General features: G+C 39.5%; 1 protein-coding gene across 3 annotated transcripts in view; it reads left to right on the forward strand.

Annotated features, from left to right (window-relative positions):
* LOC139756042 (lipopolysaccharide-induced tumor necrosis factor-alpha factor homolog) overlaps window positions 1–19,855 on the forward strand; it is a 106,016-nt gene that overhangs the window by 21,250 nt on the left and 64,911 nt on the right. The window contains exon 1 of one of the 3 annotated variants that reach the window (XM_071675013.1): window positions 4,768–5,297. The exons of the other annotated variants lie outside the window; for them this stretch is intronic. Coding sequence (XP_071531114.1) covers window positions 5,021–5,297 — 277 coding nt within the window. The 5' untranslated portion in view covers window positions 4,768–5,020. Of the gene's footprint in view, window positions 1–4,767; window positions 5,298–19,855 lie in introns of those variants that run through there. 3 annotated transcript variants of the gene reach the window in all.

Below are 19,855 nucleotides of genomic sequence, written 5' to 3' on the forward strand. Positions count from 1 at the left end.
TGCCATTTCATGAGCTGCATTAGCTTAACACTTATGAATTTAGTACAAAAGTGATTGAAGAGAATCTCTTCACCTTTTAACACTAGAATGACACAGTATTTTCCCCATTCATATATAAAATGGTCCTTATAAATTGCTTACATCCATTCATATCATGAACAAAAAAAGAGTAAATTTATGATGCAGAATAAAAGTGAATTAAAGATAGAGTTCTAAAGTTTTTAGAGTTTTTGATGCACTTTGTGTGGGTACTGACTTCACCCTTAAAGCTGTACAGACATGTTCCTTGAATGATATTTGATGAGAGTGTTGATTTCACATCGACTTTCAGATGTTTAACGTAACATTTATTATCGTATAGTACAGGAATGAAAGATGCTGTATTTTGACTTTGGGAGTGAGACGTGACGATGTAAACTTTAACATGTATGAAATCAAAATAAGCCTAATGGACAAAAAGTGAAACACATAAGGCATAAATGTAGGGTACAGTATGGTAAGATAATGAAAAGAATATAATGAACAGTATGTTACCCAAAAATACTACCCAACCACAGAAGACTAAAATATAGAAGGACTACTAAGTATACAGTAGGTCACCGTCAGAGTAAGTAATTTACTGCATGACTAGACAGGACCTTCTTTCACTTTGGCTGTTAGTTATTTCAGATAAGTGTAAGACAACTGGCACAACTAAACAGAAATCAAGATAAGACCTTCAGAATACATGCCATTTTGAAAGAATCCTTATATTTAGGACACAAGAATTTAAAAGTTGACAGTTCAGAGGTGATAATTTAACATTCACTACATTTGTGGTCTTTAACATAAGACATAACCCTAGATTTTGAATATGATAATGTAAATCATAAAAAAGACTATCCATAGATTTGTAACGGTGATTGCATGTTTGTGATGTTTTTTATTTGTGGGATCCTCTCTGTTGAACAAGTTCTACTATCATATAACTTCTTAAATTTATGTATGCTGTGAGCATTAACCATGTCCCATTCATCCAGCACAATTATACTATAAAAGTATGTCTTTACATCCTTTCAACAGGTTTCTTAGTTAAATTCATGTTTCTTCTGGTTGGGTGCGCTCAAGAACTGTAGAAGAACCATTCACTATCCACATAATTGGTGTCTTTTAAAAGATTGAAGGTTGTGATCAGGTCACCCTTCACTCATCTCTCTTCCTTGGTGGGTAAATTAAAAGCCTCCAGCCTTGTCCCATCACTTAGCTTTCATAATTCTGGTACCAACTTTGTTGCCTCCTTTGGACCTTCTGTACTAGCCCTTTGTTCTTTGTAGGTGTGGCAACTAAATCTGAGAAGCATACTTGTGTAGGATATGAATATCTTTCTAAATACTTCATTACCCATATACTGGCTGCCTAGCAACCAACCAGTATATTTGTCTTCACAGTGAGACAAAGATCCTCCTAATACAGACCCACCTCAACATGCTTGGCATGTGATTTTATGCAACAGCCCTAGATCCCTTCAACCCAAACCACTCTGTAGTTAACCACCAATCCCCAAGTAGAAAAAATGTGTACCTCCGCCTCACACTTCAGTAACCTCTTCTCATAGATACCTCTTCTCATAGATCCCCCAACCCCAACAAATACGATAGTGACAAAATGCACGCACGCGCTAAAGTAATACGACAAGCACTGAATAACTGACCTACCAACTCGGTCTTAAAGTCTAACTCATCAGTCATACACCCATAATAAACCACACTCCCCAGACAAACTTGAAGCTGACTGTATAGCATATGCTCTGTACATCACCCGTCGCTACAATACTATAAAGACATTTTCAGCATATCCCAAAACCCTTCATGCTTATGATGCATCTGCCATAAAAAAGATGCCAAGCACTTAATACTCACTCTCCCTGCACTCTCCTCACATAAACACATGCACAGAATCACATTTTATGACCTGTCGTCCTTCCTGATGGGTGTGGCCAGATTTGTGAGTGTTGCAGGAGCCTCATAAGGACAGAAGGGGCTCATAGGGCAGGAATCAAGAAGGATATATGAAAGCTATTCACATATTTGCTGATAGACAGTTTGTCTCCCTAAATATTCTCCTAATATGGGCCTCTGGTGATGGGATAGGGATGATTTTAACTCCCAATTCCTGCTAACAGAGAATCCAAGAGCTTTTTTTCTCTTTGATAATAAGCACATTAAGGCCATTTTTTGCTGTCCCATCTTAATTACTTCTTTTACATTTGCTCATCAACCATGTCTAAGACCAACTTGGTCACTCACAAAGGGTGAACGTAGGCTAGAGTGTTTCACAGCCCTCTTAATCAAATATGAGGCTAAACACTTTTCTCCTAGGCAGTATATTTCTAAGGAATATATCTCATGCTTTTGGGACACCACTTCAGAGAGAAGAGAAATAGTTTTTCAGCTCATAAGCTTAAACCCACATTTACCACTATCCTTTTTGAAAATAAGTTCTTTAACCCCAACAGTAACAGATCCAAGGCACATCACCAGTTAGTTAATTATTAGGGTTGGTTGCCATGAAGGCCATCTGCAGCTGTGCACCAGGTGCAATGACATCATAGGCCTGAGAGTTGCTGTATGGTTGCTGGGTTTCCACAAATGAACAGTAGCCAGCTTCACATATATTGTGGTGGTTTGAGAAAATGGAACCCTGGTGAATATACCTTATTTGGCATTTTGAGCTAATTATGCGGAAGTGCTCTGTTTTTGCTTTGAGTGCTGTGCCTTCACTGTGGATTTTTTTTTTTATCTTTGATTTTACAAGAGTGAAATTTTTCAGCTGACCTTTTATGTTCACAAAGTTCTTCATTTTGTGTTCTGTCTCCTCATCTCTTGCTTTTCATACTTTTTAAAGTACTTTTTTGTCTTATTTAACTGAGTACAATTTGTAAGCAGCCTTTTTTTTGTTAATCAGCCCCTTCTTTTTTGTTCCATCTCTGTATCTTCTATTTTGTTTTGTTTTATTAGTTGTTCTTTTTTAGATTTTTTTGGGGGGCTTAATATTTGGGACACATTAACCTTTTTACACTTTCAAATTTCCACCTGTCAGTATTTCTTTTGATTTTTTTTAACCTTGTATAACCAATTTCCAGCTACATTTATAACTATGTTTTAGCTGTCTTATATATTACATTAGGTTTTTTAATTTTTTTCCTTTCTTTTATCATACTTGTTTTCTCTGTTGTCTTTTGCTTTTGGTTAACAGAACTTTTTATTATTATCTTTTGTTCATTTATTGAAGTGTCTCTGCCTTTACTTTTTTATCTTCATGCCTTCCTGTACAACTGGTTTGTTACTGTTACAAATTGTTAGACCATCATTAACTATCAGGAGCTTGGTGCTATCAATAAAAATTTGATTTTTATGCAAAAGCCTTCTATTTGTTACTAGTAGGAAAAACAAGCTCAGTTTACTGAGTTTCTGTGAGATTCAATTAACTTTTATTTTTTTTTATAAGATTCATTGTAAGACACAGTGATATTACACATACTTGCCCTTAGCTTTAGTGCTAGGCATAAGAATATGAAGTAAGAATTCTTAAGGGTGTTGATTAATGGTAAACAGTATATATAAAATTTTCCCTCATTATTTTTGAACAACTATTATAGGGGAATCAGCTTATATCTGATAATATAAGATGTTTTTAAAAGTATGTATAAATCAGTGTAATGTAGTATCTTTGAGATATCCTCATCATTAGATGTGTTCTTGCTTTCATGATCCATAGGAACCTACTCTCTGTTGTGGTGCTATGTATCCATGGCAACCAGTGTCAACAAAACTATGCCACAGTCTTGCATATTTGTGTGGTTTCTGGTGTTTAGTGATTTGGCACTTTATGCTTGATTGCAGTATTTTGTTTTTAACATTGAAGAAAACATATGTATATCAGTCTTTTATATTTTATTTGGTTTAGATATGGGAGTACAGTATAAGTATTTTTTTTTGTGGATCCACAAGGTCAATAAATTCCTGTTGCATTAAACCTTTAGGAATTGAGTTTTGCATTCATATTTCCTGGTACTGATGTTAACCATATGGTAGAGTATCAGTTATGTAATTACTTACTGAAAGGATATATATTTATTTTAAAATTCATATATTTTATTAGAAAACATAGTTTTGCTCTGGTATAGCAGATTTTCCCATTTTTTTGTACTAAAGTACAGTCTGACTTGAAACATTTGAAATTTGTCAATGACTGAAGGGTTGGCAGTTATGTTTTTGTAGTATTATATGATTCATCAAATAATTATAGGAATATGATTTAAAGAAAGATGTTTACAATGAATGAAAATTTTTGAACATCATTATTCCATAATTTTTCAGTGAGTGAAATCAAGAATGCCTTTGTTATATTTTTAGAACTGTTTCTGTTTACCTGGTATTACCACTTTATCATTATTCTTTTTCTTATGACTTGTGACATTATTGTTTATTTTCATCATCCACTTGAGTGTCATATAGAATTAGATAATCATATATGAATGTACTGTAACTCTTTTAGTTTCACTCACCTTGAAGTTCTTTTTAAAGGGGTCATTCCAGAGTGTTTATTTATTCATGGTATCCCAGACACCCAGGCAGGTATACATTAGAACAGCATAGGTACTGGAGGGAAGACATTAGGATACTATCCCTCTTGTAAAGTGCATTACATTTGATTATTTTTGGTAATGTAAAACCTGTAAAGTTGATATTAGATGAGCAGTTTGTTGGTGAAGTAATGAAGACTCATCCAGGAAATTTTATTTTCTGTTAAAGGTGTAGAGAGAAGTGTGATAATGATGCAGTGGTTATTAGTTTGAATTTGCTTATATGCTTTTAACCTGAAAATATTGGATATGAATCGTAAAATGTTCAATTTGCTTGGTTGAAACAGTGGATTTAGCTTGAAATAAGAGAAAAAATGAAAAGACACATAGTTACTTACATTAGTGGAGAAGACCAGAAAGTTGTACTATTTTTAGTTAAAGGCATGCAGTAAAGTGATGGGGTTGCCCCAAGATGGTAAAGGTGATGTAGACAGCCCTAGGACTAGAGTGTCTCGAAGTGGAGGCTCAAATAGCAACCTGATAGTTCCAAGGAGAGCAAGTGAAGGCATGAGAACAGAAGCAGGGGATCCTCCATTATGGGCTTGGTACTCCCAGCCAAGCATTAATGGACCAAAGGGATCCCTCATTGCCCCACTCACAGCACCTAATACCCCAACATCTTTTCCACTTGACTCGTCATTTCATGAGGCTATAAGACAACGGCTTTTTAACAGTAGGTTTTATTTCCTCGGTGAACATGTTAGGCACTGTGTAAAATACATGGCTGTACGTACATATTTTATAAGTGAATGCATTTGATTTTCATTAATGGCACAGGTTTTTGGGTAGAAAATAAGGATGGTCTAATATTAGTCTCAGTGTCTAGAAATTGAAGTAGTTATATGTAATATAGTTGTGTTTATAATCAATTGATATATTCAAGCAGAAAGTGGGCTACTGTGGAAGGTAAGGGCACTAGGGACTTGAACTTAAATTTTGCATATGTCCCATACAAGTATAATGCAAGTTTATAATGATTTCCTCTATTTTTTTAGAATAGATTAGCATAGATATTCCCCCATTTCTAGTTTTTTAGTAGTCATTAAGGTAACCCATTGTCTAACACTTTCTTGTTCGTTCCATAGTGTGTTATTACTTTCTATTATCTAGGTTTTTAGATATTTTGTTTAATGATGACTTATTAAGCCATCACTTGGTATATATGTCATCTGTCATCCATCAATTTCTCAGCATATACTTTTTTTTTCTATTCTTTGGCTAGAAAGCCTTATGACCTACAGCTTGGTGCTGGACAAAGAACTCTTCTTATATTTCAGATGCAGTTAGTACCAGTTCTTATATTTCAGATGTAGTTACTGGTACTTGAAGGACATTGATCTTGACATTTTCTTTAGATCCAGTAACTGATAATTGAAAGACGTCAAGTTAGGGTTTGCATCATTGCTAACCAGATACAGATGTTATAATTGGAATATACTGCTTTTAATTTCAGTGAAGTTTATCAAAATAAAGATAGTGTGATCATCATTGACCCTGTTCATGAGATCAGCTCCTTGAAATGATATTGCATAAAGAATAATTGATTATTAAAATTAACGTTGCAAATAGTCAGGCTGATTGTATTTGCCTTTGGGAAAATACTTTTGTTAAGGATGCTAAAGCTCATTTAAAGGAATCCATGGGTTCATATATGACCCTGCTATAGGGAAGCTTGAAAGAACATGATTTTTTCATACTTGCTCGCTGTTTCCTACATTTGTGAAGCAGTACCAGGAACAGAAGAAGAGTGGCTGCATCAAAACCATAGCTCCCTATCCAAAACAAAAGCCATAGACCTTTCCATGGCTATCCCCGACTGCTTCACATGCCCTGATTCTGGTCATTGACTGCACATTGACCCCCATATACCACATCATTCCAGTTCACAATACCCTATGCATGCCTGTTCATGCATGTTCAGGCCCCAATCACTCAGTCTTTTTCACACTGTTTTTCCATCCCCAATGTAGTCCCCTTTTTCCCTCCTCTTGTGACACAAATATCCTCTGTCAACCTCTCCTCACTCATTCTCTGCATATGTTCAAAGCATTTCGGTGAACCCTCCTCAGCTCTTAACCATACACTTTTTTATAACCTTTCCTTTCTCTTTACCTTTTATTACTTATTCAGTCAAACCATGTACACCACATATAGTCCTCAAACATTTAATTTTCTGCACATCCTTATCTGTAGCCCATGCCTTGCATCCATATAACATTGTTGGAATTACTATACCATCAGAAATACCCATTTTTTCCCTCCCAGGTAGCATTCTCACATTCCACACATTCTTCAGTGTTCCTAGAACTTTCACCCCTTCACCAAACCTGGGACTGTCATCTGCTCCCATTTGGATGTGTTTGTTGCCCTGTCCACTTCCAGTTATCCAAAACCCTTCTTCCTCCAGTTTCTCTCCATTGAAACTCACATCCCACCTAACCTGTCTCTCTACCTTGCCAAATATAATAACCTTACTTTAATCCACATTTGCTCTCATTTTCCTCCTTTCACACACACTTCCAAACTTAGTCACCAACTCCTGCAGTTTCTCGGTCTAATCTGCCACTACTGCTATGTCATCAGCAAACAACAACTCACTCACTCACTTCCAGCCCCCTCATCCCCTTCAGACTGCATACTTTCCGCCTTCTTTAAGATGTGCATTTACCTCTCTCACCACTCCATTCATAAACAGATTAAACACCCATGGTGTCATCACACCTTTCTGCCTCAGAGCATCTTTCACCTAGAACCATTCCCTCTCCTCTTCTCCTATTCATACACATACCTTACACCCTAGATAGAAACTAATCATTGCTTCTGTTAGCTTTCCTACCACACCATATATTCTTAACACCTTCTGCAAGGCATCGCAAGGAACCCTATCATATGCTTTCTTCAAATTCCATAAATGCCACATACAAATTCATCTGTTTCTGAAAGTATTCTCACACACATTCTTTAAAGCAAATAACTGATCTAAATATCCTCTGCAACTTTTGAAACCACATAGTTCCTCCCTAATCTGATACTCTGCACATGCCTTTACCCTCTCAATCCTACTCTCCCATACAGCATATAACTCTGCAGTTTGAACATGGACATTTATCCCTAATGCCTGTTTACAGTGGCACTTTTTATGCACCCTGCCAGTCTTTAGGCACCTCACCATGACCCATACCTAACATACATTGAAAATCATCACTAACCAGTTAGTAGTACAAACACACCTTTCTTAAGAAATTCACCTGCAACACCATCCACTCCAGCCACCTTGCTGTATTTCCTCTTGCATAAATCTTTCACCACCATTTCGTTCTTCACCAAACCACTCTCCCTGACACTTTCACTTCACCTTTTCTTTCTTCACCAAACCACTCTGCCTGACACTCTTACTTCACATACCATCCTGACTCATACACCCAATATCTGCCATCCCATCATCAAACACATTCAACAGTCTTATGTATCCCACCCACATCCCTTGCACATGTCAGCACTGCTTCCCTAAATACCTCCCACTCCTCACCCACTCCCCCCAGCTTTGTCTACTCTCACCTGTCATTCTGCACGAAAATTCACCCAAAGTTTTTATATTTTTATTATCATACTGTCTGAGAATCCCTCTTTTTTTGAGGGGGGATCCTGCAGCTTTCATGCTGCACTCCTGTGGGGTGGGTTAGGGCCAGAAATGGATGAAGGCAAGCAAGTATGAGCATGAACTTGTGTATATGTTATGTTTATGTATTTGTGCATATATGGGTGTTTATGTGTATATATACTGTGGAGATGTGGTTTTGGTGCATTATACATGACAGCTAAAGACTGAGTGTGAATGAGTGTGGCCTTTGTTGTCTTTTCCTAGTGCTATCTTGTGCATGCCCAGGGGGAAGGTGGGGTGGTATTTCATGTGTGGTGGGGTGGCGACGGGAATGGATGAAGGCAGCAGTTATGAATATGTACTTGTGTATATATGTATATGCTACCTCGCAAACGCGGGAGACAGCGACAAAGCAAAATAAATAAATAAATAGTCTGTGTATTTATATGTATGTGTTGAAATGTATAGGTATGTATATGTGTGAGTGTGTGTGGGCATTTATGTATATACATGTCTATGTGGGTGAATTTGGCCATTCTTTCGTCTGTTTCCTTGTGCTACCTCGCTAACACGGGAGACAGCGACTAAGTATAGTCAATAGATAAATAAATGAATATGTGTATATGAGTGGATGGGCTTTTCTTCGTCTGTTTCCTGGTGCTACCTTGCTGAACAGGAAACAGCGATCAAGTATGATTATAGTAATTATATATTTATATGTGTGTAAGTTCCATTTTGAAGACACCAAACATTTATTTACTCCTTAATTGTAATCCATCATACAAAATTACCATACTTTTTAACCTGTGTTTCTGCTTAGTGGACATGGGCCAACTTCCTGTGTGCTTTAGGAACTCCAGTGAAGTGGTTCCTGGGGCAAGAAAGTCAATGTATACTTATTTTCTCCTCTAGGAGTCCCTTCCATTTTCATGGGGCTCTTGCAGTGCTCATGATATGTAGTGAAATGTGTTCATCTGTCTATAGAAAAAGTGGAGGATATTTCAGCAGTAAGTGTTCAGTATTTTCACTTAGGTAAATGCTTCATGGGTGTGAAGACTCTAAGGATGTGTTAAGCAAGTGTTTGTAGCTGTAGGTATGGGAGATGTCCAGAGCATAGATGGGAAAGTGTGACTTGTATTTGTTTGGAGAATGTGGTTTCAGATGATTGCATATCTGCTGGGGTGGTAGTTAAGATTGAGTCTTGAGGGCAGTTGTTTAGTACTTGTTGGTTCATTTCAGCCTGAATGCGTTTATATTCATTGTTGTGTTTGTTAGGTAGGAGGGATCTGTGAGCAGAAGGTGCTGAAGTGTAAGGTAGGTAAGCATTTTATTTTTACTTAGGGGATTGGTAGTTAGTTATCCATCAGTTATCTCATGTGCTTTCTCCAGATCCAGAAATGCCAAATACATATCCCTCTTGTTCTGTAAGTTTTGTTCACAGAAATACTTCAAAGCAAACTCCTGCTTCAAACTTGTTCTATTGTTTCTGAAGTCATTTTGCTCCTCAGCCTGGTCTGTACATGCCACTACCCTCTCCGTCACCATTCTTCCTTACCAGTCAACAATGCTCTTACCTACTTTTGTGAGAAATTCATCTGCAATCCCATCCGCTCCAGCTCCTTAACTAGACTTTATCTTATGCAAGGCTTTCCCCACCTCTTCTTTTTTCACAATGGTCATGACTTGTGCTCCATACATCTCCATATCTAAAACCCCCTCACTTCTGCCACATCATGAGAGATATTCAGAAGACTCAGAACAGTCCACTCCATCTCTGCTTTACCCACCTGCTCTCCTTACTAGTGCTTCCATTTGCTCTCTTGTTCTCACGCTATTGCCTCCAAAACATAAACATCACGTTAAAAGCTAGATGTTGCTTAGGTTTGTCCCTCTGCTATTTATCTATATCTGATGAAGAATGGCCCACCCACTCATATGCTCATATATTTTTTATTTTATATTTTTTATTATACTTTGTCGCTTTCTCCAGCATTAGCGAGGTAGTGCAGGGAAACAGATGAAAGAATGGCCCAACCCACCCACATACACATGTATATACCTACACGTCCACACATGCACATATACATACCTATACATCTCATTATATACATATATATACACACACAGACATATACATATATACACATGTACATAATTCATACTGTCTGCCCTTATTCATTCCCGTCGCCACCCCGCCACACATGAAATATCAACCCTCCCCCCGCATGTGTGTGAGGTAGCACAAGGAAAAGACAACAAAAGCCCCATTCGTTCACACTCGGCCTGTAGCTGTCATGTATAATGCACCAAAACCAAAGCTTCCTTTCCACATCCAGGACCCACAGAACTTTCCATAGTTTGCCCCAGACGTTTCACATGCTCTGGTTCAATCCATTGACAGCATGTCGATCCCGGTATACCACATCGTTCCATTTCACTCTATTCCTTGCACGCCTTTCACCCTCCTGCATGTTCAGGCCCCAATCACTCAAAATCTTTTTCACTCCGTCCTTCCACCTCCAATTTGGTATCCCACTTCTCTTCGTTCCCTCCACCTCTGACACATATATCCTCTTTGTCAATCTTTCCTCGCTCATTCTCTCCATGTGACCAAACCATTTCAAAACACCCTCTTCTGCTCTCTCAACCACACACTTTATTCCCACACATCTCTCTTACCCTTTCATTACTTACTCGATCAAACCACCTCACACTACATATTGCCCTCAAACATCTCATTTCCAGCACATCCATACTCCTCCGCACAACTCTATCTATAGCCCACACCTTGTAACCATATATCATTGTTGGAACCACTATTCCTTCAAACATACCCATTTTTGCTTTCCAAGACAATGTTCTCGACTTCCACACATTCTTCAAGGCTCCCAGAACTTTTGCCCTCTCCCCCACCCTATGATTCACTTTTGCTTCCATGGTTCCATCTGCTGCCAGATCCACTCCCAGATATTTAATACACTTCACTTCCTCCAGTTTTTCTCCATTCAAACTTACCTCCCAATTGACTTGTCCCTCAACCCTATTGTACCTAATAACCTTGCTCTTTTTCACATTTACTCTCAACTTTCTTCTCTCACACACTTTACCAAACTCAGTTACCAGCTTCTGCAGTTTCTCACCTGAATCAGCCACCAATGCTGTATCATCAGCGAAGAACAACTGACTCACTTCCCAAGCTCTCTCATCCACAACAGACTACATACTTGCCCCTCTTTCCAAAACTCTTGCATTCACCTCCCTAACAACCCCATCCATAAACAAATTAAACCACCATGGAGACATCATGCACCCCTGCCACAAACCTTACATTCACTGAGAACCAATCACTTTCCTCTCTTCCTGCACGTACACATGCCTTCCATCCTCGATAAAAACTTTTCACTGCTTCTAACAACTTGCCTCCCTCACCATATATTCTTAATACCTTCCACAGAGCATCTCTATCAACTCTGTCATATGCCTTCTCCAGATCCATAAATGCTACATACAAATCCATTTGCTTTTCTAAGTATTTCTCACATACATTCTTCAAATCAAACACCTGATCCACACATCCTCTACCACTTCTGAAACCACACAGCTCTTCCCTAATCTGATGCTCTGTACATGCCTTCACCCTCTCAATCAATACCCTCCCATATAATTTCCCAGGAATACTCAACAAACTTATACCTCTGTAATTTGAGCACTCATCTTTGTCCCCTTTGCCTTTGTACAATGGCACTATGCAAGCATTCCGTCAATCCTCAGGCACCTCACTATGAATCATATATACATTAAATAACCTTACCAACCAGTCAACAATACAGTCACCCCCTTTTTTAATAAATTCCACTGCAATGCCATCCAAACCCACTTGCTGGGGATAGAGGAGAAAGAATAGTTCCCACGCATTCCTCACGTGTTGTAGAAGGCGACTAAAGGGGACAGGAGCGAGGGGGCTAGAAACCCTCCCCTCCTTGTATTTTAACTTTCTAAAAGGGGAAACAGAAGAAGGAGTCACGTGGGGAGTGCTCATCCTCCTCGAAGGCTCAGATTGGGGTGTCTAAATGAGCGTGGATGTAACCAAGATGAAAAAAAAAAGGAGAGATAGGTGGTATGTTTGAGGAAAGGAACCTGGATGTTCTGGCTCTGAGTGAAACAAAGCTCAAGGGTAAAGGGGAGGAGTGCTTTGGGAATGTCTTGGGAGTAAAGTCAGGGTTTGGTGAGAGGACAAGAACAAGGGAAGGAGTAGGACTACTACTAAAACAGGAGTGGTGGGAGTATGTGATAGAATGTAAGAAAGTAAACTCAAGATTGATATGGGTAAAACTGAAAGTGGATAAAGAGAGATGGGTGATTATTGGAGTCTATGCACCTGGGCATGAGAAGAAAGATCATGAGAGGCAAGTGTTTTGGGAGCAGCTGAGTGATTGTGCTAGTAGTTTTCATGCACGAGACCGGGTTATGGTGATGGGTGATTTGAATGCAAAGGTGAGTAATATGGCAGTTGAGGGAATGATTGGTGTACATGGGGTGTTCAGTATTGTAAATTGAAATGAAGAGCTTGTAGATTTGTGTGCTGAAAAAGGACTGGTGATTGGGAATACCTGGTTTAAAAAGAGAGATAAAAATAAATATATGTATGTAAGTAAGAGAGATGGCCAGAGCGCATTATTGGATTATGTGATAATTGATAGGTGAGCGAAAGAGAGACTTTTGGATGTTAATATGCTGAGAGGTGCAACTGGAGGGACGTCTGATCATTATCTTGTGGAGGCAAAGGTGAAGATTTGTAGAGGTTTTCAGAACAGAAGAGAGAATGTTGAAGTGAAGAGAGTGGTAAGAGTAAGTGAGCTTGGGAAGGAGATTTGTGTGAGGAAGTACCAGGAGAGACTGAGTACAGAATGGAAAAAGGTGAGAACAAAGGAGGTAAGGGGAGTGGGGGAGGAATGGGATGTATATAGGGAAGCAGTGATGGCTTGTGCAAAAGATACTTGTGGCATGAGAAGCGTGGGAGGTGGGCAAATTAGAAAATGTAGTGAGTGGTGGGATGAAGAAGTAAGATTAATAGTGAAAGAGAAGAGAGAGGCATTTGGACGATTTTTGCTGGGAAAAAATGCAAATGAGTGGGAGATGTATAAAAGAAAGAGGCAGGAGGTCAAGAGAAAGGTGCAAGAGGTGAAAAAGAGGGCAAATGAGAGTTGGGGCGAGAGAGTATCATTAAATTTTAGGTAGAATAAAAAGATGTTTTGGAAGGAGGTAAATAAAGTGTGTCAGACAAGGGAACAAATGGGAGCATCAGTGAAGGGGGCGAATGGGGAGGTGATAACAAGTAGTGGTGATGTGAGGAGACGAAGTGAGTATTTTGAAGGTTTATTGAATGTGTTTGATAGAGTGGCAGATATAGGGTGTTTTGGTCGAGGTGGTGTGCAAAGTGAGAGTTTAGGGAGAATGATTTGGTAAACAGAGAAGAGGTAGTAAAAGCTTTGCGGAGGATGAAAGCCGGCGAGGCAGTGGGTTTGGATGGTATTGCAGTGGAATTCATTAAAAAGGGGGTTGACTGTGTTGTTGACTGGTTGGTAAGGTTATTTAATGTATGTATGACTCATGGTGAGGTGCCTGAGGATTGGCAGAATGCTTGCATAGTGCCAATGTACAAAGGCAAAGGGGATAAAGGTGAGTGCTCAAATTTCAGAGGTATAAGTTTGTTGAGTATTCCTGGGAAATTATATAGGAAGGTATTGATTGAGAGGGTGAGGGCATGTACAGAGCATCAGATTGGGGAAGAGCAATGTGGTTTCAGAAGTGGTAGAGGATGTGTGGATCAGGTGTTTGCTTTGAAGAATGTATGTGAGAAATACTTAGAAAAGCAGATGGATCTGTATGTAGCATTTATGGATCTGGAGAAGGCATATGATAGAGTTCATAGAGATGCTCTGTGGTAGATATTAAGAATATATGGTGTGGGAGGCAAGGTGTTAGAAGCAGTGAAAAGTTTTTATCGAGGATGGAAGGCATGTGTACGAGTAGGAAGAGAGGAATGTGATTGGTTCTCAGTGAATGTTGGTTTGCAGCAGGGATGTGATATGTCTGTTTAATTTGTTTATGAATGGGGTTGTTAGGGAGGTGAATGCAAGAGTTTTGGAAAGAGGGGCAAGTATGAAGTCTGTTGTGGATGAGAGAGCTTGGAAAGTGAGTCAGTTGTTGTTCGCTAATGATACAGTGTTGGTGGCTGATTCGGATGAGAAACTGCAGAAGCTGGTGACCAAGTTTGGTAAAGTGTGTGAAAGAAGAAAGCTGAGAGTAAATGTGAATAAGAGCAAGGTTATTAGGTACGGTAGGGTTGAGGGACAAGTCAATTGTGAGGTAAGTTTGAATGGAGAAAAACTAGAGGAAGTTAAGTGTTTTAGATATCTGGGAGTGGATTTGGCAGCGGATGGAACCATGGAAGCGGAAGTAAGTCATAGAGCGGGGAAGGGGCGAAAGTTCTTGGAGCATTGAAAAATGTGTGGAAGGCGAGAACATTATCTCGGAAAGCAAAAATAGGTATGTTTGAAGGAATAGTAGTTCCGACAATGTTGTATGGTTGCGAGGCGTGGGCTATAGATAGAGTTGTGTAGAGGAGGGTGGATGTGCTGGAAATGAAAGGGTAAGAGAGATGTGTAGTAATAAAAAGAGTGTGGTTGAGAGAGCATAAGAGGGTGTTTTGAGATGGTTTGGTCACATGGATAGAATGAATGAGGAAAGATTGCCCAAAACCACAGCTCCCTTTCCACATCCAGGCCCCACAAAGCTTTCAATGGTTTACCCCACACGCTTCACATTCCCTGGTTCAATCCATTGACAGCCCGTCCACCCAAGTATACCACATCATTCCAATTCACTCTATTCCTTGCGCGCCTCTCACCCTCCTGCATTTTCAGACCCCGATCACTCAAAATCTTTTTCACTTCATCCTTCCACCTCCAATTTGGTCTCCCACTTCTCGTTCCCTCCACCTCTGACACATATATCCTCTTTGTCAATCTTTCCTCACTCATTTTCTCCATGTGACCAAATCATTTCAATACATCCTCTTCTGCTCTCTCAACCACTGTCTTTTTATTACCACACATCTCTCTTACCCTTTCATTACTTACTTGATCAAACTACCTCACACCACATAATGTCCTCAAACATCTCATTTCCAACACACCCACCGTCCTCCACACAACCTTATCTATAGCCCATGCCTTGCAACCATATAACATTGTTGGAATCGCTATTCCTTCAAGCATACCCATTTTTGCTTTCCGAGATAACATTCTTGCCTTCCACCTATTCAACGCTCCCAGAAACTTTGCCCCCTCCCCCACCCTGCGACTCACTTCCTCTTCCATGGTTCCATCCGCTGCTAAATCCACTCCCAGATATCCAAAACACTTCTCTTCCTCCAGTTTTTCATACTATTCGCCTTTTCCCGTGTTAGCGAGGTAGCGTTAAGAACAGAGGACTGAGCCTTTGAGGGAAATCCTTACTTGGCCTCCTGTTCCTTCTTTTGGAAAATTAAAAACAAGAGGGGAGGATTTCCAGCCCCCTGCTCCCTCCCCTTTTAGTCACCTTCTAAGACATGCAGGGATACGTGGGAAGTATTCTTTCTCACCTAAAACTGCATACTTGCCTCTCTCTCCAAAACTCTTGCATTCACTTCCCTAACCACCCCATCCATAAGCAAATTAAACAACCATGGAGACATCCCTGGGGATATGGGAGAAAGAATACATCTCATGTTTTCTTTATGTGTCTTAGAAGGTGACTAAAAGGAGTGGAAGCAGGGGGCTGGAAATTCTCCCCTCCTGTTTTACTTTTCAAAAAAATGGAACGGATATATGGGCCAAGAGAGAGGATTTTTACTTCTTAGGCTTGGTCATCCATTCTTGACACTAACTACTTGCTAATGTGGGAAAAGGTAAATATGCACAAGAAAAGTTCATCCTTGATCACTGTTTCCAATGTTAGCGCTGGGAAACCGATGAGCAAGGACATGTCCACTCACAGTATGGTTTCAGATGTGGTAGATTATGTGAGTATCAGGTGTTTGATTTGATGAATGTGTTCTCAAGAACAACGTTGTTGGCCAAACATTGTGGCAAGTGTTTGCAAGAGTGGTTTTAAGTACAGCGAAGCATTTGCTGCTGCATAGATGTTATCTTTAATGCTAATCTTTTTTGGAAGCCTGTCACCCTCATGTCTCGGTTCACTGAAGCATGCATATTGTTAAAGAATAGTTAATACATTTGTTTTTAAATACCCATAAAATTCCTTTGTCACATCTCTGAATTGAAGATGTTGCACTTGGGGGGGGGGAGTAAATGGCAAAAATAATCTTCGAAAGAAATTCAGCAGGGGGATATGCTGAACAGTTGTTAAGGAATAATAACATCTTGTAACATCTTCTGGTCAAGCATGCTGAGAGTGAGCACTTGCCTCCTGTACAAAGTAATAATGGAACCAATCAGAAAACAAGTCCCTGGATATCCACACTTTCTTATTTGCTTAATTCTAACAGGTAAGGTTTGTTCACCCTTAAAGCACTTCAGGTGTTTGCTTATGGTCACTGCAATTCTACATTTGTGGATGCTCTGCTTATTTGTACATCCAAGAATAGTCAGCCTGTCTTTAGTGTCCTTTATTCGTGTTGGAGTCTTCTCATCAGCTGTTGTTAGAGTTTTACTAGGAATGTAGCACCAGAACAAGGAGGTTTTGTCCACATTTTAAGGTTTTCATCTAGAATTATCTTTCCTAACTTAACAGTGTAGCTTTTTGCTGCCTCTTGATCAGCAAAAGCTGTATCACCACAAACTCTCAGATGTTATAAACAATGATGCTTCTTCAATTTCTGGAACCAAATGCTGAGTAGTTAGTGATGCTTCAATCTTCAATATTTAGTTCTTTATTTTATATTTGCTTGATTATTTTTTTTTTTTTTTTTTTTTTTTTTTATACTTTGTCGCTGTCTCCCGCGTTTGCGAGGTAGCGCAAGGAAACAGACGAAAGAAATGGCCCAACCCTCCCCATACACATGTACATACACACGTCCACACACGCAAATAGGCATACCTACACAGCTTTCCATGGTTTACCCCGGACGCTTCACATGCCTTGATTCAATCCACTGACAGCACGTCAACCCCTGTATACCACATCGCTCCAATTCACTCTATTCCTTGCCCTCCTTTCACCCTCCTGCATGTTCAGGCCCCGATCACACAAAATCCTTTTCACTCCATCTTTCCACCTCCAATTTGGTCTCCCTCTTCTCCTCGTTCCCTCCACCTCCGACACATATATCCTCTTGGTCAATCTTTCGTCACTCATTCTCTCCATGTGCCCAAACCATTTCAAAACACCCTCTTCTGCTCTCTCAACCACGCTCTTTTTATTTCCACACATCTCTCTTACCCTTACGTTACTTACTCGATCAAACCACCTCACACCACACATTGTCCTCAAACATCTCATTTCCAGCACATCCATCCTCCTGCGCACAACTCTATCCATAGCCCACGCCTCGCAACCATACAACATTGTTGGGACTACTATTCCTTCAAACATACCCATTTTTGCTTTCCGGGATAATGTTCTCGACTTCCACACATTTTTCAAGGCTCCCAAAATTTTCGCCCCCTCCCCCACCCTATGATCCACTTCCGCTTCCATGGTTCCATCCGCTGACAGATCCACTCCCAGATATCTAAAACACTTCACTTCCTCCAGTTTTTCTCCATTCAAACTCACCTCCCAATTGACTTGACCCTCAACCCTACTGTACCTAATAACCTTGCTCTTATTCACATTTACTCTTAACTTTCTTCTTCCACACACTTTACCAAACTCCGTCACCAGCTTCTGCAGTTTCTCACATGAATCCGCCACCAGCGCTGTATCATCAGCGAACAACAACTGACTCACTTCCCAAGCTCTCTCATCCCCAACAGACTTCATACTTGCCCCTCTTTCCAAGACTCTTGCATTTACCTCCCTAACAACCCCATCCATAAACAAATTAAACAACCATGGAGACATCACACACCCCTGCCGCAAACCTACATCAGTAATCCATTCAGCAGCATATGCTTACTCCTGTGCTGATGAATCCATTCTTTCAGCTCACTATCAAGATATTCATTTTTCACTCCATGGAATATTTTCTTGTTTTTCATTAATTTATGTCCTTGTTAAGCATAAAACTTTAACAAATTATCTGTCTGTCTCTTTAAATCATATATGATGGTTGTTCCCACCCCATACTTCTCAGTTAGTTGACTTAAGAAAATAAAATTTGTTGTAACTTCACTGTCATTGTTATTGATTACATGAGGTGCTTTTTTTTTTCTTTCTGTTACCCTTAGGGTTATTTGTAATTGTTTTGAGATTTCTAAGGAAATTCACAATCAAAAAGCACAAAATGATTATGCACAGAAATATCAGAATAATGCAGTTACTGACATAGAACTGGCTTAGCTAGCTTTGGTGGGCAAATTGGGCCTGTTAGGCATGACACTGTCTGAAAAGTTTACTTTTGTTTTCAGAATTTCGGAGAATGGATTTTCAACCTGTATAAGAATAAGTGATGGTATGAATGGGTAGAAAATAATTGTGGGAGAGAGTCAAAGGTTTGTGGTGTCTCCATGGTTATTTAATACTTTTATTGATGGTAGTATATTGCACTAGATAGGAGAGAGATGAGATGATTGTGATGCAAGTACATAACCATTTAGAAACAGAATGGAAGACGTTACAGTTTTTATAAGCAGAGAATTCTGTGTTTCTAGCCAAGTCAGGGAAGAGATGAATAGATTATTAAACTGGTTTGATGTATATAAAAGTAGGATACCAAATATTCATGCAAATAAAAAGTAAGATGCTCGTTTTTGAAAGGGAAGAGTGGTTAGATTGTGAGATCAACTTGCATATTTAAGAGCTAGAAGTCATGGAAATTTGGGAGGTATGTTTTGTGAAGGTGATTGAAGGAAAGTCGAAATTGAATACAAACATGTAGAGCATGAAAATTGGAGGTGCTCTGCAAGCTCTGGTTAGTGGGGGAAAAAGGTGAAATTGTCATATGGTATTGATAGGGTTGCACTTCGACAGATGGGAAATAGGTTGACTGGCAGTAAAGAAAGAGAGTTGTCATTAATGGTCAAGCCTCAGAATGGTTAGACTTAACTAGTGGAGTGCCAGAAGGATCAATCTTGGGACCAGCTCTCTTTCTCATATTATTTATTTATTTATTTTGCTTTGTTGCTGCCCCCTGTGTTTGCGAGGTAGCGCAAGGAAACAGACGAAAGAAATGGCCCAACCCACCCCCTACACATGTATATACATACACGTCCACACACGCAAATATACATACCCATACATCTCAAATGTACACATATATATACACACACAGACATACATATATACACATGCACACAATTCACACTGCCTTTATTCATTCCCATCGCCACCTCGCCACACATGGAATAACATCCCCCTCCCCCCTCATGTGTGCGAGGTAGTGCTAGGAAAAGACAACAAAGGCCCCATTTGTTCACACTCAGTCTCTAGGTGTCATGCAATAATGCCTGAAACCACAGCTCCCT

The sequence above is a fragment of the Panulirus ornatus genome, chromosome 20 (genome assembly GCF_036320965.1).
Source record: "Panulirus ornatus isolate Po-2019 chromosome 20, ASM3632096v1, whole genome shotgun sequence".
Taxonomy (NCBI): Eukaryota; Metazoa; Arthropoda; class Malacostraca; order Decapoda; family Palinuridae; genus Panulirus; species Panulirus ornatus.